The 23,730-nt window shown below is 38.0% G+C and overlaps 1 protein-coding gene across 1 annotated transcript; it reads right to left on the bottom strand.

Annotated features, from left to right (window-relative positions):
* Nucleotides 1–466: 466 nt before the first annotated feature.
* Nucleotides 467–22,092, bottom strand: TNFAIP6 (TNF alpha induced protein 6). The gene is made up of 6 exons (XM_010382505.1): nt 21,927–22,092; nt 15,936–16,073; nt 13,777–13,938; nt 10,064–10,292; nt 6,918–6,958; nt 467–1,159 (listed from the first exon to the last, which is right to left on the bottom strand). Exons 1-6 carry the CDS (start codon nt 22,018–22,020, stop codon nt 990–992), a joined length of 834 nt encoding a protein of 277 aa, XP_010380807.1. The 5' UTR covers nt 22,021–22,092; the 3' UTR covers nt 467–989.
* Nucleotides 22,093–23,730: the final 1,638 nt, after the last annotated feature.

Below are 23,730 nucleotides of genomic sequence, written 5' to 3'. Positions count from 1 at the left end.
CCCGGCCCAATTAAGATCTTTAAAACTAAATTTGTTGTCATTTTGTCTTTTGACAGTCCTAAACATATGAGAAAAGAGACCTCAGAAAATCAAGTATAACAGCAAATAAATTTTAACATTTGATATATTTTAAAAAACCATGAAAGTAAAAGACAAATTATAAACTAAAAATTAAATTGCAGCATATATGCCAAACATGGACATATATAATAATTTCTTACAAATCAATAGAGAATATTATACCAGTTTTTAAAAATAGTGAAAAAAAGGCATGGAAAAATAATTCACAAAAAAAACCCAAAAAATTATATAACCATCAATCTCATGAATAAAGAAATGCAAATTCAAACTACAGTGAGGCCTCATTTTTGCCTATCAAAACAGAAAATGTTATATTAATTAACCTTTGATTCAGTAATTCTATTTCCGGGTCCTTGTCTTAAAGAATTAGAGAGGTGCACAAATATGTGTGTTCAAGGATATTTATTGCAACAACATTTATGAAAACAACCTGAAATTCCAACAATAGAGATACGCTTAAATAATGTATAGAACATTCATATCAATAGAGTATTTTACAGCTGTTTAAAATAATGTTTTTGTAGACTAGTCAATGATTTCAGAAAATGTTTATAAAGTTCAAGATTTAAAAAGTATGATATAAAACTGTACATAGAGCAGGATTCCAAAATTTCAAATACAAATACATACAGGTACATATATACATATACCACAAATAGAAAAATGACTGAAAGAAAAAAATATGAATATGTTAACGCTTGTTATTTCTATGTAGTGGGATTATGAGAGGTTTCATTTTTTCGTTTAAAGTTTCCTGTATTTTCCAATTTTCCCTAAATTATGTATTGCTTTCACATTTAGAAAAATAATAAATAAATGTTAATAATAATGTAACAGTGAGATCAAAGGAGTTCCAAAATATTCCAACATAAACACTGTGTGTTTTGATCATCCTTTTTGTTTTTTTTTTATAAGTGACTAAATCGTCCAGCTAAAAAGTTTTTATTTCCAGTAGAAGTAGTACTTGTGTTTTTTCCTTGACTCGATTTGGATACAGGATCCACTGCAACATATTTGATTTGGAAACCTCCAGCTGTCACTGAAGCATCACTTAGAAACTTCAAGGTCATGACATTTCCTGTTGGGGGGAAGGAGGCAAAAGAACAAAAATGTTACTCTCCTTTGATTTGGCTGACAATTCAAAGACTCTTCATTCTCATAGGAGAATATAAGAATTCATGAACAAGATTCCCAGAATTCAGAGGTCGATTCTCAAGCTGAAGAGTCTGTGGTTGCACTGCCGCAGGGAGCAGGGTAAGAGACATTTGTATTTTTTTCTTTGGTCCTCCAATCTGTCCTACAGGAAATTTTGTCTATTGCATTTATTTATTTATTTATTTATGAATGAGACTGGAGTCTCTCTCACTCTGTCGCCCAGGCTAGAGTGCCGTGGCGCAATCTCGGCTCACCGCAACCTCCGCTTCCTAGCTCAAGCGATTCTCCTGCCTCAACCTCCCGAGTAGCTGGGATTACAGGCACATGCCACCACACCTGGCTTATTTTTTGTATTTTTACTGGAGACGGGGTTTCACCATGTTGGCCAGGCTAGTCTCGAACTCCCAACCTCAGGTGATCTGCCCACCTCGGCCTCCCAAAGTGCTGGGATTACAGGTGTGAGCCACCGAGTTGGCCTCTCTATTGTATTTAAAAGGTACTCTTGGGCCGGGCCTGGTAGGTCATGCCTGTAATCCCAGCACTTTGGGAGGTCGAGGTGGGCAGATCACCTGAGGTCGAGAGTTCAAGACCAGCCTGATCAAAATGGAGAAACCCTGTCTCTACTAAAAATACAAAAAATCAGCCGGCCGTGGTGGCGTGTGCCTGTAATCCCAGCTACTCGGGAGGCTGAGGCAGGAGAATCACTTGAACCGGGAGACAGAGGTTGCAGTGAGCCGAGATCGTGCCATTGCACTCCAACCTGGGCAACAAGAGCAAAACTCCGTCTCAAAAAAAAAAAAAAAATAGATACTCTTCGTAGAAGGAACATCCACTGAATTACAGGAGAATGGCAGGCAGGTCAAACCAGTGATGGGTGGATGAGTTATTTACTAAATGATGTCACAGCAACACGTTTTACATTTATAAGAAACGAAGCTAGACTCCTACTTTGCACAGAGTACCTAAACACATTTTACCGTCATATAAAGACCAAAATGTGCTAAATAAAGAGGAAAAACTTTATTATATAACATAAAATATAGGAATATTTATATCTTTTTCAGGAGGTAAAGGACTTCTTTTTGTTTGTTTTTGGAGACAGGATCTCACTACATTGCCCAGACTGGTCTCAAGCTCCTGTGCTCAAGTGATCCTCCTACTCCAGTTTCCCAAAATGTTGGGGTCACAGGCATGAGCTGCAAATATATACAAACAAAAGCAGAGTATATACATTCCTAATGCGTGCTTTTATCTATTAACTCATTTAACCCCCAAAACAACACTGTGAGGTGAGGGGGATACTTTTTAAATATTCATTTTAAAGATAAGAAACTGAGGCACAGAGTGACTAAGTAGCTTGCCCAAAGCCACAGAACTAAATGGGCAGAGTCAGGTTTGAGCACAGGCAGTCTGGTTTCCAAGTTCATGCTCTGATTCTCAGACTGCTATTTTCCCATATTTGGAAGATTTGCCTAAATATATATAAAAAAGTTTTGCATGAGACAGACTGAGAGAAAATAGGGTTAATATCTCTAATATACAAAGGGCTGCTAGAAATAAAAAAGAGAAAGACAAAAGTGCCAAAGAAGAATAGGCAAGAAATATAAATTCACAGGCAATTCATAGGTGTTCGAAGGGATAATAGACATTTAAAAATGTGTTCAAAACACTACCAAAAATTCAACTTAGATTATTAATGATACTTTTTTGCTCTTCTATTGTGAGAGAATTCAGAGAATATTCAGCTGGTTAAAATGCAAATTGGTTAGGTATGAGTTGACAGGCCTTATTTAAAAAAAAAAAAAAGAAAATGTACATTGGGAGTCAGACAGGCAAGCTGGTTTACGCCTGTAATCCCAGCACTTTGGGAGGCTGAGGCAGGAGGACAGCTTGAATTCAGGACTTCAGGACCAGCGTAGGCAACATAGCAAGACCCCATCTCTACTAAAAATACAAAAATTAGCCTTGTATGGGAAAAATCACTTGAGCCTAGGAGTTTGAGGCTGTAGTGAGCCGTGATGGCGCCCTTGCACTCCAGCCTGGGTGACAGAATAAGACCCTGTCTCAAAAAAAAAAAAGAAAAGAAAAGAAAAGAAAGAAAAAGAAATGCAAATTGGCACTGTAGGAATCTATTTTTTTTAAAGTAGCATTACTGAGTAAAGACAGAGGTTTTAAAATGTTCATTGAAATGTTGAATAACAAAAGAAAAAAATCAGAATAAAACACCTCAATATTAAATATTAAAATGTTAAATATTAGTACATGACAAATTATGGTATATCCATACAGTGACCTATTAGGCAGTCAGGAAAAAGAATTTGAATGATCTAAATATCATACTCTGACTTGGAAATATGTCCATAGTATCCATGTATATAATGTTTGTATAATAGAAAAACATCTGGAAGGATGGTCACTACAGAGTTATCAAATGCCTTTCTGGGATGGAGAGGTGAGGAGAGTAGGCACATGCTTACTTTTATATACCTTATTAATGTGGTAGGATTATGGACAACTTCAGGTTCTTTTTTTTTTTTTTTGAGACAGGATGTCACTCTGTCTCCCAGGCTGGAGAGCAGTGGCATGATCACGGCTCACTACAGCCTTGACCTCCCTGGATTCAGGTGATCCTCCTACCTCAGCCTCCTGAGTAGCTGGGACTACAGGTACACATCAAGATGCCTGGCTAACTTTGTATTTTTAAATTTTTTTTGAAAGGGAATCTTACTCTGTTGCCCAGGCTAGAGTGCAGTGGAGCCATCTCAGCTAACTACAATCTCTGCCTCTCAGGTTCAAGCGATTTTCCTGCTTCAGCCTCCTGAGTAACAGGGTTTACAGGCACTTGCCACCACACCTGGCTAATTTTTTGTGTTTTTAGTAGAGATGGGGTTTTACCATATTGGCCAGGCTGTCTTGAACGCCTGACCTTAATTGATCTACCTGCCTCAGCCTCCCGAAGTGCTAGGATTACAGGTGTGAGCCACCGTGCCCCGCCGACTTTTGTATTTTTTTGTGGAGACAGGGTTGCATCATGTTGCCCAGACTGGTCTCAAACTCCTGAGGCTCAAGCAATCCTCTCACCTTGGCCTCCCATTGTGCTAGGATTACAGGCATGAACTACCATGCTTGGCCAATGTCTTTATTTTCTACTTTTGTTTTGTAATCTATACCCCAGGTTGAGTAAGCATATATTTAAAAAGAAATAGTATTGTGCTTGATAGGATTTTTTTTTTTTTTTTGAGATGGGGTCTCACTCTGTTGCCCAGGCTGGAGTACAGTGGCACCATCTCGGCTCACTGCAACCTCTGCCTCCCAGGTTCAAGTGATTCTCCTGCCTCAGCCTCCCACATAGCTGGGACTACAGGCTCCTGCCATCACGCCCGGCTAACTTTTTGCATTTTTAGTAGAGACGGGGTTTCACCGTGTTAGCCAGGATGGTCTCGATCTCCTGACCTGGTGATCCACCCACCTCAGCCTCCCAAAGTGCTGGGATTACAGGCGTGAGCCACCGTGCCAGGCCTATGCTTGACAGGATTTTATGTTAACTGTATCTTATATCTTCTTTTTCTTTTTCTTTCTTTTTTTTTTTTTTTTTTTTTTGAGACGGAGTCTCACTCTGCCGCCCAGGCTGGAGTGCAGTGGTGTGATCTTGGCTCACTGCAAGCTCCACCTCCCAGGTTCACGCCATTCTCGTCTCAGCTTCCCGAGTAGCTGGCACCACAGGCGCCCGCCACCAGGCCCAGCTAATTTTTTGTGTTTTTAGTAGAGATGGGTTTTCACCATGTTAGCCAGGATGGTCTCGATCTCCTGACCGCGTGATCCACCTGCCTCGGCCTCCCAAAGTGCTGGGATTACAGGCATGAGCCGCCACTGTGCCCGGCCTACATCTTCTTTTTCTATTACTTTGTATCAGTGTCCTCTTCCTGATTTTTTGCTAAATCTTTGGCTCTTTTGTTTAACTGTATTCTTTTCTGTTTCTTGATTTGTTTCTCTTTGCATGAGAAATTGTGTGAGCTTTTTTTTTCCCCCAGTTTCTTGAAGTTGTGCCAATAAAACCCCACCACTGATTTGATTACATTTGGAGTAAGTTGTCTATTTTAGAGAAAAAAGGAAAATGTAAAATTTCAGACTTTTTTTTTTTTTTTTTTTTTTTTTGAGACAGTTTTGCTCTTGCTGCCCAGGCTGGAATGCAATGGCGCGATCTCGGCTCACCACAACCTCTGCCTCCCGAGTTCAAGCAATTCTCCTGCCTCAGCCTCCCAAGTGGCTGGGATTACAGGCATGCGCCTCCACACCCAGCTAATTTTGTATTTCTACTAGAGACATGGTTTCTCCATGTTGGTCAGGCTGGTCTCGAGCTCTTGACCTCAGGTGATCCGCCTGCCTCCGCCTCCCAAAGTGCTGGGATTACAGTCGTGAGCCACCGCACCCAGCCTAGACTTCTTTTTAACTTCTTTGTTTAGTAGGATTCTCATCCCCCAACTACCTCGTACAGCAATAAGATGTTTTCTTTCAACTGTCTGTTAATATAAAATATATTTTCAAGAAAGGAATGAGAGATAAGTAAATGGTTTAATTTAATAGGTTATCTTTCTTAAGGGAGTTTGTAACAGAATAATAAACTAACAAGGTTTAAGCATCAATCATTCAATAACAGCAGGAAGTTCCATCTCTTACAGTTATGACGAATAAATTAGAATTGAGTCACTGAAAAGCTGGGGTGTGGGAGTAAGTTAACTAGTAGTATCTGAGTACTCAGAAATTGCAACTCAGTGTAGTTTTATGGTTTATAGTTGCAGAAGTATTGTGATAATTTTATGACTTGGGAGAAAATAGAGCACATAAAAATGCCAGCTGCTGGTGCTGGTGATGGAAATAAAATATTGAATACATGTAAGAAAGAAACGTTTTAGGCAGAAAATAGCAGTATGGGATAAATTAAAGAGTGATATTGCATATTAAGATAAATTTATGCAACTACAGGGCATTTCTTGAGGTATATTTCTTGGAATAAAGTCACAGAAAATAATGAGGGGGCAATATTTGGAAAGCACTGCCTATTATATATGGTCTTTCCAGATTTACTATGCATGATTAGCATATTAAAAGATCCCTGCTGTCTTCCAGTAAAGAAACCTGTTTAATATTGTTTAACCCAATGTTCTCCAAATTTATTTGACCTTAGAGCCCTCTTCTCATGTAACATCTATTTAAATCTCACAGAACTTTGTTATTTGAAACATTCTCTGGAGAATACTCTACTGAGATAAAAATGTAATGAATATGGTGTAAGATTGTTTTAGTGACAAAGATTTTTAATGACTTTATAAATTACTTCAACCCTTTATCAATGAAAAATTTCAGCCATTTTATTAACACATTTATGGAAATCATACACTACAGCGATATTTGTGGATTTGCAGATTCAAGACTCTCAGATGCATTACATTTTCTGCAAAGAACAAGAGTCTACACATTTTTTAGTGCAGGCAGTTGGCATAAATCTTTAAGTATAAGTAATTTTTTTTTCACTTTGTAAGCTAGCAAGCTGCATCTGGTCTTGGTTCTTTCAACTTTAAAAAGTGAATAATAACTGCTATTTACTATTTACAGTGTTCCTTCTCTTTCAGGGACACTGTAAAAAACAAATCATAGTTTTGGTCCTCAATTTAGAACCTTACCTGTACTGATGATGTCATCTGGAAGCTCATCTCCACAGTATCTGAAAAGGAGTTTTTAGAAAAGAGATGTCACACAAATTTGATTATTATACAGCTAGTACAGTGGCTCTTACCAATAATTAAGCCTCTAAGTAATAGCTCATTGTTCCATAATTTTTGAAATTTCTATTGTTATTTTACCTGGATTTGTAAGGGAGAATAGGAGTTAAAGTTTGTTATTTGAAATAATCTTCTTACAATATTTATGAGATTTTATTTTATTTTATTTAGACAGAGTCTTGCTCTGTCGCTCAGGCTGGAGTGCAGTGGTGCATTCTCGGCTCACTGCAACCTCTTCCTCCTGGGTTCAAGTGATTCTCCTGCCTCAGCCTCCTGAGTAACTGAGATTACAGGTATGCACCACCAAACCTGGCTAATTTTTGTACTTTTAGTAAAGATGGGGTTTCACCATGTTGGCCAGGCTCATCTTCAACTCCTGACTTCAGGTGATCCTCCCATCTCAGCCTCTTAAAGTGTTGGGATTATAGGCATGAGCCACCGCACCCAGCCAATGAGATTTTAAAGGAAAGATACGTGGCAGTTTTACTCTGTGTAACTAGAAAATTTTGCACAGTAAATAATTTGAATCAACTTGGAAAAATTAAAATTTTGTTTCTTTTTTTTGAGACGGAGTCTCGGTCTATAGCCCAGGCTGGAGTACAATGGTACCATCTCAGCTCACTGCAACCTCTGCCTCCTGGGTTAAAGCGATTCTCCTGCCTCAGCCTCCCGAGTAGCTGAGATTATAGGCACCCACCACCACGCCTGGCTAATTTTTTGTATTTTTAGTAGAGATGGGGTTTCTCCATGTTGGCCAGTGTGGTCTCAAACTCCCGACCTCAGGTGATCCGCCTGCCTCGGCCTCCCAAAGTGCTAGGATTACAGGCATAAGCCACTGTGTCCAGCCTTAAAAATTTATTTCTAATTAATTTTATAAAGTTTTCTTCACAGTTATAGAAGAATGGGCATATGGTTGGTGATATTAATATTTTGAATTCTAGGATAGACTGATTTAAATCTGGAAAAATTATTTTGAACCTTATAGGTATAAAAGGATTTGATTTTTATCTGAATCATGACTTGAAAGAAACCCTCTTACACATATAAAAAGGTAAGAGTTTTATAGGTTTCTAAATATGTAATTTATTCAAGAGGAAAAGTCTAAATTTACCTAAAAGGTAAATTATATAATATAAATTCAAAAAATAACAAATTAGTCTGTTCAAACCTCCTAAAAAGAGTAGTTAATAATTTTATATAAGATAGGATCTTGCTGTATTGCCCAGGCTGAAATACAGTGTTTATTCATAGGCCCCTTCCCACTTCTCAACACAGGAGTTTTAATCTGCTTGTTCCTGACCTGGGCAGGTTCATCCCTTCTTAGGCAACCTGGTGGTCCCCTACTCCTGAGAGGTCATCATATTGATGCTGCTCTTAGTGTGGACACCCCATCAACATAGTGCACTCTAACCCAGAACTGCTGGGCTCAAGTGCTCCTCCTGCCTCAGCTTTCAAAGTAGCTGGGACTACAGGTGTGCCCACCTGGACTTTGTTCTTAATTCCCCCAACTCTACTTTGTGTCTTCATCAAACTATTTTTATAAACTATCTTTTCTCTACAGCAGTAGTCTGTCAGCTAAAGAAGAAAACAAGGCCTGGTGCGGTGGCTCACACCTGTAATCCCAGCACTTTGGGAGGCCGAGGCGGGTGGATCACCTAAAGTCAGGAGTTTGAGACCAACCTGGCCAACATGGTGAAACCCCACCTCTACTAAAAATACAAAAATTAGCCAGGCATGGTGGTAGGCACCTGTAATCCCAGCTACTCGGGAGGCTGGGGCAGGAGAATTACTGGAATTCAGGAGGCAGAGGTTGCAGTGAGCCAAGATTGTGCCATTGCACTCCAGCCTGGTGACAGAGTGAGACTCCGTCTCAAAAAAAAAAAAAAAAAAAAAAAAAAAATGTAGAGAGAAGAAAACAAAACGAAAAATACTTTCCCTTCAAAAGGTATTCGTTTTTGCAAGAAATGCCTTTGGTTTTCTTTGTATTTAAGTTACACGTTCAAAATCGACATAAAAAGCGATTGAGTCTGTCATTTTAAAATTGTCCCCACTACCATTTTTTTCCCATTAAATTACTATCATGTATAATAGAGAATTGAAAACTGATAGTCTATTGATAATTGGTAGTCTAAAATATGGGTTATTAGGTGGGGACTTGAGTATATAAAATACCTAATTGTACATTCTTTAATTTTGCAATATATCATAAGACACACAAAATTCAAAGTATATTAAAGATTTGGAATGTGAAGAAAAAGGTTGCGTTCTAGCATGCTGAAAAGTCAAAGGAAAATATTAAAGAGAGAAAGGTTAAACTTTGCTTATTTACCTTACATCCATAATACTTAGCACAATGCTTTGTAGGAAGAAGAAAGGCAACAATTACTGAATTTATAATCTTTTTTTTTTTTTTTTTGAGACAGAGTCTCGCTCTGTCACCTAGGCTGGAGTGCAGTGGTGCAATCTTGGCTCACTGCAACCTCCACCTCGCGGGTTCAAGTGATTCTCCTGCCTCAGCCTCCTGAGTAGCTGGGATTACAGGCGCCCACCACCATGCCCAGCTAATTTTTGTACTTTTAGTAAAAACAGGGTTTTGCCATGTTGGCCAGGCTGGTCTCGAACTCCTGACCTCAGGTGATCCGCCCATCTTGGCCTCCCAAAGTGGTGTGGATTACAGGCGTGAGCCACCATGCCTGGCCCTATAATCATTTTTAAGGTTGTAAGAAATTAGAACTTAAAAACCTGAACAATTTTTGCAACTCACGTATCTTTCTTCCTTCTATTGTTAGTCAGATCTTGAGGTATTTATAAAATAGACTAACTAGTTCTTACAACTTAGCCATAATCAAAAGGCAGCTCTCACTACTTTAATAAGTATGTTGTAGCAGCCAGCTAAGAAAAATCTTTGTTGAAAAATGATATGGTGCTTTAGGAGAGTAGAACTATTCCAAAATCAATATTGTAGGGGCGGTGGAGGAAAAATTAAAGAAGCATCAAACAAAATACTGGACATTCATTTAACTTCCTGTATGGGGACCTACACGTACCTTCCCACAAAGCCATGGACATCATCGTAACTGTCATATATTTCAACATAATCAGCCAAGCAACCTGGGTCATCTTCAAGGTCAAAATCTAAAAAACTCAGGTGAATATGCTGACCATACTTGAGTCTAATGTGCCAGTAGCAGATTTGGTTATCTTCGTACTCATTTGGGAAGCCTGGAGATTTAAAAATTCGCTTTGGATCTGTAAAGACACCACCACACTCCTTTGCTGAAATGAGAAGAAAAAAAACGTACAAACCCCAAAGCATTAGGAAAAACATTATCCCTATTAAAAGTGACATTTCTTAGCAATCTATTACTTTTTATGAAATATTAAATGTCTTAGTATACAGCATCTATGCTTTTAGCTATAGTATACAGCATACAGTATGCTTTTAGCTAAAGAATAAATGTATTTTTTCATCAATAGTTACTAAATTCTCTAAAACGAACATGGACTCTTTGTGAATTTATTGTTATTTTTATATTTTGAGACAAGATCTCGCTCTGTCACCCAGGCTGGAGTGCAATGACCCAATCATAGCTCATTGCAGCTTTGAACTCCTTGGCTTAAGCGATCCTCCCACTTCAGCCTCCTAAGTAGCTGGGATGACAGGCATGTGCCACCAAGCCCTGGTAATTTTGTTTTTTTTGTAGAAATGGGTCTTGCTATGTTGCCCATGCTGGTATTGAACTCCTGACCTCAAGTGATCCTCCTGCCTCTGCCTCTGAAAGTGCTGAGATTATAGACATGTGCCACTGTGCCCAGCCATGAATTTTTAAAAAGTAAATACAGTAAGAAAAAAATGGCTAGGTGCAGTGATGCTCACCCTTAGTCCCAGCTAATTGGGAGGCTGAGGCAGAAGAATCCCATGAGCCTAGGAGTTTGAGGCCAACCTGGGCAACATAGTGAGACTCCATCTCTAAAAAAATAAAAATAAATTTTAAAATTAAAACAATTGAAATGTAATTAATTTTTGCTTTATTTTATCTTTTAAGGCATATCATGACAAGTCTTTTGTGCACACACCTGTTTTTTGTTGTTGTTGTTTTTTGAAATGGAGTTTCGCTCTGTTGCCCAGGCTGGAGTGCAGTGGCACAATCTCTGCTCACTGTAGCCTCTGCAATTGTTCAAGCAATTCTTATGCCTCAGCCTTCTGAGTAACTGGGATTACAGGCGTGAGCCACCATGTCTGGCTAATTTTTGTATTTTTAGTGGAGATAGGGTCTTGCCATGTTGGCCAGGTTGGTCTTGAACTCCTGACCTCTGGTGATCGACCCACCTCAGCTTCCCAAAGTGCTGGGATTACAGGCGTGAGCCATAGTGCCTGGCTTATGTCTATGTATTTTGACAAATATATATACATTTATATTACAAACAGCCCTATCAAGATGGTAGGGACTTTGCCCTGTGGTGTTACCATATGTCTTCGGGGCCACAAGCACTTAGAATAATGGATCCCGTAAATTCTGTTTGGAAAATCATTATGCAATTTCATGATCGCAAGAGACTTTAAAGTCACTCTAATCCACTTAAAAGGAATGATTTATAATTATTCTGTATACTGCCTTTACTGATTTTAAACTAATACCCTAATCCTAATATTTTAGGATTTGATGGAGTTATTCAGGTTTGTTTTTTCCAAGTCATTCATCATTTAACAGATTTCAATGTTGTAACTTGTCATAAGAAAAGCAAACACATATAAAACAAAACAAAAACGCTACATCAGAATCAGTGGTTTGCAATATGACCTAGAGGGAAAGCTAGGAAGAAGCCCTGGTTAATTTTAATTCCATATAAGGTAAGTGTCTAATGTCTAGAAAGAGGTGCTCCCCAGCCTTTCTATGCTCCTGTTCTGCTTATCCAATCTTTGTTGTATATATTAATAAATTAGAAAAAATTCAAATCTTGAACTAATTTGGCTGCCTATTTGGCTATATTTATTTAGATCTACATTTTACATTACATCTAGTTACTGCCTCATCTATTATTTGGAATATCAGCTCTAACTTGGTGACATTGATTAATCAATAATGATCGTTTGATTTTTCTGAAGCCATTATTATTTTTTTATTCCAGTGATGTTTCAGTGAGCTGTTCCCCTAGTGCTAGTTCAGGCAGTCAAGGCTTCTTCAAGTTAACCACATCCTAAATAGTCAGCATACCACCAAATCCAAAAGTGAGCTAAATGCACTGAGAATTGGGTAAAAACAAATCTCCCAGGATTCTGTACACATGTTCCCAGAGTGTATTCAGCCTCTCTCAGAAAAGAAAGCAACTTATAATAATTTATAATTTAGGATTATATTCTTATGAAAGGGCAATGAAATACTGAAAGGACCGTTTCACTGGCACTTCTTCAATGACTCTAGAGTTTAATCTATGGAAATTATCCAATGGAAGCTCAGAGATCCTAAAGTTTACCAAGTGAAGGAAGAATCAGAGAATATATTTGAAAAGAATAGTTACTCTTGAGAGTAAAAGAAGAGTGGTCTGCATAAATATATTTAAGAAAATGTAAGAGAGGGAGGGAGGAAAGGAAGATACGTATTATTGACATAACTAAATATAGGACTAAATTAGTACTGTAGAGTATAGGATAAAATAAGCTTAAAGCATGTCAAAGTGACTTGAAAGTTAAAGTTACATAAATGCACTGTTAACTATTCCTGTTTTGTCTCAGTTAAGACTAGTTGTAGCTGTAGGCAAAAATCTTTCTACCTGGACTACACATAATTTTGAGATACAGGTTAGTTACAGACATGAGAAACTGTTCTACAAATGTTAATATCATTAAATAATAGATTTTATAATAATACACTAAAACCTCACTGTGTAACTCTCCTACTGTGTTATGGAATTTCTTATAGGGTAAATCCAAATGGGACATGTCTGAGGATGTTTATGATCTTAAATGCCAGGAAGACTTTGTAACATACTGTAATATTTTGTAACATAGTCCTGGGGGAAATATATCCAAAAAGAACAGCCTACTTTTTCTCCAAGAACATGCCCTAAGAATAATTCTTTATAGTAATTATGAGTTAATTTTCTCATTATTTCCTAGTTGTAAGCAACCATGGAAAAAATATGAATAAAAATATACTGTATAATGATAACTAGTATATACAGTATATAACTGTTAAACCATAGAATTAGAGTTGCTTAGTTTGGAAGTACTAGCATATACACACAAAAAGAAATTAGGGAAAGAATTTGTTTACTTTGTCTCCTTTTCCCCCTTGTATCGAAAGGACAATTTTGAATAGTTAACATTTGGTAGCATCACTTCATTGTTTTAGCTAATTCACTGCGACAAGTTTTTAATCTGCTTTTTATTTTCTTTTTCTTTATGGCTGGGATGTTCCCTGGGACAGAGAAGATCTGAATTCTCAGTCCCATCTGCCTAATCATTATTGACTCCTGATTTGCGGTTACTTAATTCTCTAAGTTTCAATTTCCTGATTTCTAAAATAGGTATAACAATAGCTCCTTGAAGAATTATTGTGAATATTAAGTTAGAGTGTAGATGAAGGAACATAACTCAATATCTGGTATAGTATAAGCACTTTATGAATTATAGTTATTAGTAGTAATTATTATTACCAAATTTAATTATTTCTGGAAAAAGTAGCCATTTCTTTTTTAACAACCTCTTAGCAGCATGGAACTGTTTTTGCAAAACATAAAATTATTATTTTTAACATACCATGTGGGTTGTAGCAATAGGCATCCCATCTTTCACTCCTATTGAGACGGACTCCATAATCAATAATGCCAGTTTTTCCAAATCCACAGTTGGGCCCTGGCTTCACAATGGGGTATCCAACTCTGCCCTTAGCCAGCCATCCAGCAGCACAGACGTGAAATCCTGCAAGAAGAAAAAGAGTTATGGACTAAACTGGTAAACTGTCTTGGCCAAGCAAAAGTCGTCTTAGCAAAGATAGCCACTTCCAACAATAAGTTTCTTAACTGCTCAAATCCAGTTCATGTAAAAGGGAGAAAACTGTTTCTTTAATTAGACAAAGTGTGAATACACATGAAATATAACTTCTGATTTTTACTAGAAAACTACCTCTTACTTGAAAAAAATGCAAATAGACTACAAATTATTGTGGATATGAAACTAATCCAAGTTCAGAGCTGGCTGCTTTTCACAAATGACTTATCGAATGCCATGAGACAATTTCTGAAATTATCAATTTTGAAAAAAATATTTTCAAGTGGTAATTTAATTTCTATTTCAGAGTCAGTTAAGATATTTTTAATATCTTATTTATTTATTTTTTGAGATGGAATGTCACTCTGTCACCCAGACTGGAGTGCAGTGGCACAATCTCAGCTCACTCCAACCTCTGCCTCCTGGGTTCAAGCAATTCTCCTGCCTCAGCCTCCTGAATAGCTGGGGTTACAGGCATGCGCCAACATGCCCAGCTAATTTTTTTATTTTTAGTAGAGATGGGGTTTCTCCATGTTGGCCAGGCTGGTCTTGAACCCCTGACCTCAGGTGATCTGCCCACTTTGGCCTCTCAAAGTGCTAGAATTACAGGTGTGAACCACCACGCCTGGCCTATTTATTTATTTAGAGACATGGTCTTGCTCTGTCAATCCAGGCTAGAGTGCAGTGGCATGAACACAGCTCACTGCAGCCTCTACCTCCTGGGCTCAAGAAATCCTCCCACCTCAGCCTTTAGAGTAGCTGTGACCACAGGTGTACATCACTACACCTGGCTAATTTTTTAATTTTTTTTTGTAGAGATGAGGTTTCGCTATGTTGCCTAGGCTGGTCTTGAATTCCTGAGCTCAAGCAGTCCTCCTGCCTCAGCCTTCCGAAGTGCTGGGATTACAGGTGTGAACCACTGCACCCTACCAGATATTAGTAATGTTTTAAAAGATTTGAATAAAGATAAATTCTCTCATACATTTGAAATAAAGGCTCAGCCCTGTTTCCCTTGCTCAGCCTCAGAGGTTGTTTTAGTGCCTGTCAGTGCCACCCAAGAATTTTACTAGAGGTCCAGGATGGACAGTAAAGACTATGAGCTTTGTCTCTACCATTCCAGTTACTTTGCCCCATGCCACTCCATGATTATAGACCAGCAGTCATCTCGGGAGGCTATGGGGCATTTGAGAAAACACTGTTTTTTGTTTTTCTTGAGTAATGTATCAACTTTGCTGGACGTTATCCAGTCAGCAAAGGAGTTCTGAATGGGAGTGGTCCATTCTCCCCAAAGGCCAAGAAAGATGGTAGCAATCCACTTTTGTATAAAGAAGCATATAACACCAGTTGATTACTGGAATTTTCACCAGGTCTTCTGATACCATCTCCCAGTTTCTTTCTGCTTCTATCTCACGACCTGCCTGTCCTCCTTTTCCTTATAGCTTTTGATCCTGAAGTACAAATACATTCTCCCACTTGATGTAAAACAACTGGGGAAAAAAGCCACTAAATTCAATATTTCTTCTACCAAGTAAATTTGCTTGTAAGACTCAATATAGTACTATAGCATCATTTAACAACCTTCATACTCAGAAGTCAAAGAGATAGAACAATACTAAAAACGAAAACAATGGCATTGAAATTAATGAGAAATTTAAATGATATTGAAGTAATGAGGTTTTCATTTTCTTTTGTCTTTTATTTTATTAGATCACACTGGGTTAAGACCCCACATAAGTTGCTGGAACACTAGAAACTTTCTGCTAACTCTAGGCAGATGGATAGGAGAAGTCAGAGAGCGGAGATGTCCTAGGGGCTTAGTGATGTCTCAGAAGGGGGTTGGAGAAAGAAGTCTTACTAGGGTTTAGGAAAGATGGATTTTTTTTCCTCCAAGGATGAAAAAGAAGAAAAATCATTGTGAAATTAGTTACCAATTTTTCTGGCTGCCTCTAGCTGCTTATAAGTTGCGAGATGGCCGCCTTCAAATTCACACACCGCCTTAGCTTCTGCATAGGTGAGCTTGTATTTGCCAGACCGTGCTTCTCTGTGGTACACACCTGCTGCTCGTTCTGTAAAATCAGATGATGTCATAAAAGCACTGTTATTCCTTCTTACGGAACAGGGGAAATTCTGTGGCCTCAGCTGGAAGATTACAACAGTTATCGTTCCTGCCAAAGAGCTTTCTGTGTTGGCTGCCTTGGGTAGCTAAGTTTTCATTGTTAGGAAGCTTTGGGGAAAAATAGGAATGAGGGGGAATTTTAGTGGAATTTGGGGCCATAAACAGAAATTTGAGGCTAAATTATGTTTTTGATCTGATGGCCTGAAATACAGTTTTTATTTATTTTTTATTTTGTATTTTTATTTTGTGAGATGGAGTCTCACTCTGTTGCCCAGGCTGGTACGATTTGTGCTCCCTGCAATCTCTGCCTCTTGGGTTCAAGCAATTCTCCTGCCTCAGCCTCCTAAGTAGCTGGGATTACAGGCATGTACCACCACAACTGGCTAATTTTTGTATTTTTAGTAGAGACGAGGCTTCACCATGTTGGCCAGGCTAGTCTCGAACCCCTGACCTCAAGTGATCCACCTGCCTCAGCCTCCCAAAGTGTTAGGATTACAGGCATGAGACGCCGCACCCAGCCTAAAATAAAGTTTTTAATACAACATTGTAGTGCGACACTATCCACAGGTGATAAAGTTTTGGCTTTCTTTTGGATTTAAGCTATATAAAAACTTGCCAAGGTAAGCAATGGGGGAAAAAAAGGTGAAGGCAAAAGAAACCAGTGAAGATGGATCCATTATGTAGGCTCACAGTGATGGAAAAAAATAAGCTAAAATATCCAATTGAGAGGAATGACTAATTGACTAATGCAATATAATTAAGAATTTAGGCCGGGCGTGGTGGCTCGTGCCTGTAATCCCAGGACTTTGGGAGGCCGAGGCAGGCAGATCATGAGGTCAGGAGATCGAGACCATCCTGGCTAACATGGTGAAACCCTGTCTCTACTAAAAATACAAAAAATTAGCTGGGTGTGGTGGTGAGCACCTGCAGTCCCAGCTGCTCAGGAGGCTGAGGCAGGAGAATGGTGTGAACCCGGCAGGTGGAGCTTGCAGTGAGCAGAGATTGCACCACTGCACTCCAGCCTAGGCAACAGAGTGAGACCATGTCTCAAAAAAAAACAACAATAATTTAGTAAAACAAATAAAAACTGAGGAAAGATCTGAAGGGATCCAAAGCAAATACTGAATTAGGGAAAAGAAAAACAGATTCAAACACAGCAGAGAAAAAACTGGACACACCTAACTACCAGTTAATGCCTCAATTTTTTAATCTGATTTGTCTTTTTTAGTTCACATATTTTTCCCAACATATTTTAGGCAGTGTTAAGTCATACATGAGTTGTCTTCCAATAGATCACTGTTTAAACGGATTGTTTTGAGTTTGGAGTGCCTTCTACCATAGAAACAACGTGAAAAGATTCCCAGGACAATAGTCATAACATTAGCTCTGTAGTTAGCTCTAATAGTTCTACGTAGTCTGACATTATGGTTAAGTCTCTGTATCCTGACCTGCGCAATCAGCCACCCTTAGGACCATTTTCATTGAGGACATACATATTTCTTGGCACCAAGAAATGAATCCAGGGGAATTAGAAATATAGTTCTTTGTTTTCCACCCCAAACTGAAGTTGACATTGCCATAGTTCAATAACAGAGGATGCTTGTTTTTCTGAACTCTAAGGATCTTGCTCTTATACATTACATAGTAACTCCCGTTACTCACACACAGAGGACCTTAGTCAATCTGATGCTGGAGGTCAGAGAATACCGGGACCATCAGTCAGGTTGTTTCTCCATTGAAAGGTACCTGCTGCCCGGTGTCCTTCATATGCAAAGCCTCATTAAACTTTCACTAGTTTTCAATTTAGTTACTTTGAGTATTATACCACGGAGTATTTTGCTAGGTGCTGTGGGTCAGGTTCTATCCTCAATGAACTTGGACACTAGTGAATATTCTGAATTTCTTTAGTGAATATTCTGAATTTCTGTATCTTGAAATAGAGGAATACCAAAGCTTTTGGTAGATACAGGAGGTGTTTAACTTACTTGTGTATTATAATAGAGGTTGTTGTTAATCATTAAAAATGTTAAAAATTATATTTCGTAGGTATACAGATTAAAAGACCTGTATTTGAAAACAAATTTTGTAGAAATTAATGTACACAAAGTTTTCTCAAACTGATTTTCTTTATATTTTATTTCAAAATTAAAATGTGATGTTTACAGAAAAAATTAATGGAGATTTGGCCAGGCGTGGTGGCTCATGCCTGTAGTTCCAGCACTTTGGGAGGCTGAGATGGGTGGATCACTTGAGGTCAGAAGTTCCAGACCAGCCTGGCCAACATGGTGAAACCCCGTCTCTATTAAAAATACAAAAAATTAGCCGGGTGTGGTGGTGCACGCTTGTAGTCCCAGCTACTCAGAAGGCTGAGGCAGGAGAATGGCTTGAACCAGGGAGGCAGAGTTGCAGCGAGCAGAGATCATGCCACAACACCCCAGCCTGGGCGACAGAGCAAGACTCTGTCTCAAAAAACAAAACAAAACAAAAGAATTAACAGTTTTAAAAAATAATAATTTTAAGTTTTCCTCCCAGTAAAGTTTCATTTTTTAAAAATCTTTTATTTTAGATTCAAGAGGTACCTGTGAAGGTTTGTTACATAGGTAAACTCACGTCACAGGGGTTTATTGCACAGATTATTTCATCACTCAGGAATTAAACCCAGTACCTCTGTTCCTCTCCCTTCTCTCACCCTATGTAATTTTTCTTAAACTTTTGATACCTACTGAAACTTGTTTAGTAATAACGTAATAACAGAAATAGCAAAAAATGTTTATGTTATAATTTTTGATTTAATTTTTTTTTTTTTTTTTTTGAGAAGGAGTCTCGCTCTGTCACCCAGGCTGGAGTGCAGTGGCCAGATCTCAGCTCACTGCAAGCTCCGCCTCCCGGGTTTACGCCATTCTCCTGCCTCAGCCTCCCTAGTAGCTGGGACTACAGGCACCCGCCACCTCGCTGGGCTAGTTTTTTGTATTTTTTTAGTAGAGACGGGGTTTCACCGTGTTAGCCAGGATGGTCTTGATCTCCTGACCTCGTGATACGCCCGCCTCGGCCTCCCAAAGTGCTGGGATTACAGGCTTGAGCCACTGCGCCCGGCCTGATTTAATTTATTAAATATTAACATCCCACATTGTTCCTCTAACAGCACCAAACTTCCCGGTATGTTGCCATATGAACAAATAGAGAACTCTTGGAGTATGTACCTGACAATTTTAAATATGGTGTTTTATTAAAAATATTTCTCAATTCAGAATTTTGAGCTATTGAGATGGACCTTTGTACAATGAATCCCAATTTTACCTTTCAGAAGAAATAATATTTTATTAATTTATCTAGTCAATAGTCATTTATTAAAACTGAAAATTTGTTTAATAAATGTTTTCTCTTTTTAGTGAGTGATGGCAGTAGAAATGGACTTTGACTTTGGTTCCACTGCTGTTTCTACCAGGGAGTTGTATAACCAGATGAGCCTCAGTTTCCTCATTTGTCAAACGGGAATAATGATAGCTTCTGGGCCATAGGAGGAGCTCAAGATACGTTACTTTTCCTTTTTTTTTTTCTATGAGATAACGTCTCACTCTGTCACCCAGGCTGGAGTACAGTGGTGAGGTCAGGCTCACTGCAACGTCTGCCTCTTGGGCTCATGTGATCGTCCCACTTCAGCCTCCTGAGTAGCTAGGACTACAGGCATGCACCACCACACCCAGTTAATTGTATTTTTTTTTTTTTTTTTTTATAGAGACAGAGTTTTTCTGTGTTGCCCAGGCTGGTCTTTTTAATTCCTGGGCTCAAGCAGTCTGCCCACCTCAGCCTCCCACAGTGCTATGATTACAGGTGTGAACCACCGCATCCCGCCTTCCTTTCCCTTCTTTTTCAGATTCAACAATAAAAATAATTGCTTATCTGTGCATTTTTTATTCTCATGATCCATGTAAAATGATTGTAATTTCTTGTCCTTAACTGTTGTTTGTTTTTGTTTTGTTTAAAGTACTATTTTTAAAATTAGATGATACCAGAGTTAAAATAAGCCTTAGGGATCCTTTACTTCAACCTTATCATTTTACCAGATTGGAACCATAACCTAGAGAATTTAAAATAAACTTGTCCAACTTGCGGCCTGCCAGGACAGCTTTGAATGTGGCCCAACACAAATTTGTAAAATTTCTTAAAACATTATGAGTTGCCCAAGACAATTCTTCTTCTTCCAATGTGGCCCAGGGAAGGCAAAAGATGGGACACCCTAGATTTAAAGTGTCCTGTTCTCGATAGTTGCTAACAGATGTATCCCTTCTAATCCAACTATCTTTCCTTCCCAAATGGTTTCTAATATTATATTGATCCAACCAACTATAAACTATAAACCAAACATCTGTGCTAGGCTGGCTGGTCAATAATTTGCCCCAGATTGAAGCAATTTGCAATTATCCTGACCCTCAGATTTATAGCATACATTAACAGACATTTGAATTAGCTTCTCTCTACCTCTGGGGCAGAACATCTATTGTCCAGGTTTATATTTTTGTAACATACAATGACACTTTAAAAGACAACTCTAAATTACTTGATTATTAGAGGGTTTGATAACATTTCAAAGTTTATCTGCATGGATTTAATTACTAGCTTTACGACATTTAAAAAAAATCCTGACGAATATGAGCATATTTCCTACATTTGACTGTATACAACAAAAATAAAGAGATGGGCTCATTCCTCTACTAAATTTCAGATCCTGTCTTGGCCAAATGGATCATAATGAAATTAGTTCACTGGCTCAAGCTGAAAAAAATAGGTGGCAAGGCTGTGCATTACAAATTAGGCTTTTTAATGAAATCCGCATGGTTGCAGTTATTACCAGAGAGAAACATGCTGAAAGGGAAAATATTCTACAACTGTGCTGTTTAGCAAGCATAAAATCAAAATCTAGGTTAATTTCACCTTCTCTTTATTTCTTTTTTCTATGCAAGAATCTATGCATTTTTCCCCAAGAAATTTAATTTTTTTTTTTACTATTAAACACAAGAATGAACATAGAGCAATATCAATTTGTATCATGAGAATTAAAGCATTGTTTAGCATACTGTAACATAAGGGGTGTTTTGGGTTTTCTGCATTTTCCTTTTTTGATCTATTGTTTATCTTCACTGTTTGGCCTATGTCATTCCTTACATTTAACAAAACAAAATCACAAAAGAAACTTTCCTTGTCTAACAAAAGGGTCAGAAAAGTATTTATGTGGCTAGCACAAACAGAAAGAATCAAAGTGGTAAGAATGCATTCAGAAGGAGAAACATTTTTCACTTTTTTCTGTATTGCAAGCTGGCTTGGTCAAAATAGTCAAAATGTTTGAAAAAACTAACATATAGACTATAGCTCAGAGTACATGAAGCAATTATTATAAAATTTTTGTATACTCCAATTTACCTGTTATGATTCTGAAATCTGATTGCAAATGCATTGACAAAAACAAAAGACTATATTGGTGTTTCTAGTTGGTTAAAGAAATACTCCTCACTGTGCTACTACATCTGCTTTGAAAAGTTTAAAAGCATATTTTCATACTGAATGTAAATATTAACTGCTATTTTCTACTGAGCAGTTCACTTTATAAAATGCTATTTTTACTTTTCAGAGGACAAGAACACTTAAGAAAAAAAAGCATATGTATTCCAAAGGCTATCTCTCCTAAGCATTTTCTTTGAGAACATCAGCCTTGTACAGAATAGAAAAAGTTACTGCTTTAATTTCCTTCTCCATGATTTAAAGAATTGACATTCTCAACAAGAAGCTCATGAGTGAAGTTTCTTACCAAGCCATATGGAGTTATGAAAAATTCCATCCTTGAATCCCCATCCTTGAGCCTCTTCCCATAGCAAGAGAAATAAGTAAATTAAGATGATCATATCGTCAGTTGTAGCGAAGCAACAGCCTGTTAGAGGCTGCTCACAATAAATTCTCAGAGCAGCAGCTGAAATGTGACTGAAACATCTGGTTTCCACATCTTTTAAATAGTTTTTTTCAACTGTGAGGTCAGCAAGTACTCTCCAATGGCATTTTCCGCTGTAGAGTTACACAATTATCTCAGTGTCTCAGGCAAATCCTCTGACTCATTTGCATTGGCAACCAAAACTAAGGAGATAGAATGATCATCTATGTTTTAAAATTAACTTACTAGGAACGGAGTTCATTTATTGTTAGTCACAAACAGTTTTCTGTTAGAAAGTTTGCGTAACTTGATGCAGATTTAGCAGTGATTAAAAGAAAGTCAAACTTCAGTAAGAATTTCAAGATAAATCCTAAATGTCTTATTTGCAGTGTCAATTATGGGATATGGGGTTAAATACTAATCTTTTATTGGTAATGTTGGACTGGCTTTTCCTAAACATTGTCAAGCCCATATAAAACATTTAAAACAAAAAGTGTGAACAGTTTGGAGAATCCTAATTTTTCTCCAATGATGTATGACTTCCTTATTCTCTGTCTGCTTTCTTCTAGGGTGGGGTCTGTTGCAATCTTTGGTTTGTTATGGTCATCAGTTAAATAAATGCATCAGCTCCCAGAAAAATAGTTCAATTTCAGAGCGTCAGGACGTTCCAGCAGCTTTGGGATGTCCTGTTATAACAGGCCACAAATTCTTGAAGTATTGGGAGAAAGGTGGGTAGACTAATAAAGGTAATAAAAATTTGTCCCTAGCTTCCCAAGACCACTCTAACTTTGAAGAAGATGATCAAAATAATAGATAATAATTATTACAGTAAAGTCATCATGTCTTCAAATATACCAAACTTTCCTCTTCCTTTATGTAGACTCCTTGGGTAACATATCTGATAATACTCCCACTACCACTGATGCTAATGGCATTTCCTGTTGTTCATTAATAGCCATTTATTGGCAACTTTTGATTTTTTTACAAAACTGGTCATTTTTTGCAACTTAGATTCTCTACTTTCGGTCCCAAATTGTTTCCCATTCACTCCTATTATAGCATTCACTTCTCCCATGCTTTCTTAATCCCTCCAATACGTTGGAGTTCTTTGAAAAAGCCAACTTGCTAGACGTGCTCTGGTCTGGAGTTAGCTTTGAATCCCTTAGATGTCTTTGCTTTGAACATCTCAGGTATGTTCTGGTCTCATCTCTTCTCAAAAGAGCAGTTATGGGGATGTAGGCTGAGAGTACAGAATTTTTTGGATGCCCACTGAGGTATGCATAAAGTTACTAGCATTCAAAAATCTTTATTTTGGACCAGTGGCACGTGAAAGATGAGAGAATTGTATCCAAGTTCACAGATCGGATTAGTGAATTTAAGTTTGTTGCAAAAGGGAAAGGTATAGTCTAGACCAGGTGGATGTGACTGTGGAGAAGACAGACACGGTTAGTGAGAGCAAGATTCATAGGTAGTTGGAAGGAATAAACCATAACATTTCTTTGGAAAGTATAATTATATGAGTATTTTAAGTTTGTGGTTTAGGAAGTAAATATAACTTTAGTTGTGCAATGCTACAGCAAAACCTTCCCATAGTCTTTCCAATTCTTTGCTTGTCACATCCTCCAGCTGTGCCCTTGCTGCATCTCTCTCAAGCGCCTAATTTCCCCCTAGTTCTCATTTATCAAAA

The sequence above is a fragment of the Rhinopithecus roxellana genome, chromosome 14 (assembly GCF_007565055.1).
Source record: "Rhinopithecus roxellana isolate Shanxi Qingling chromosome 14, ASM756505v1, whole genome shotgun sequence".
Taxonomy (NCBI): domain Eukaryota; kingdom Metazoa; phylum Chordata; class Mammalia; order Primates; family Cercopithecidae; genus Rhinopithecus; species Rhinopithecus roxellana.
This window is presented reverse-complemented; position numbering and strand designations above follow the sequence as displayed.

Bases quoted from the DNA above. Each gene is read 5' to 3' on its own strand.
- TNFAIP6 (XM_010382505.1), bottom strand. From the start codon at position 22,020: ATGATCATCTTAATTTACTTATTTCTCTTGCTATGGGAAGAGGCTCAA. The intron at 6,959-10,063 runs GTACGTGTAGGT...ACTCCTTTTCAG, and splicing joins GTCCATGGCTTTGTGGGAAG to ATACTGTGGAGATGAGCTTC. The intron at 1,160-6,917 runs GTAAGGTTCTAA...TCCCCCCAACAG, and splicing joins AGATGACATCATCAGTACAG to GAAATGTCATGACCTTGAAG.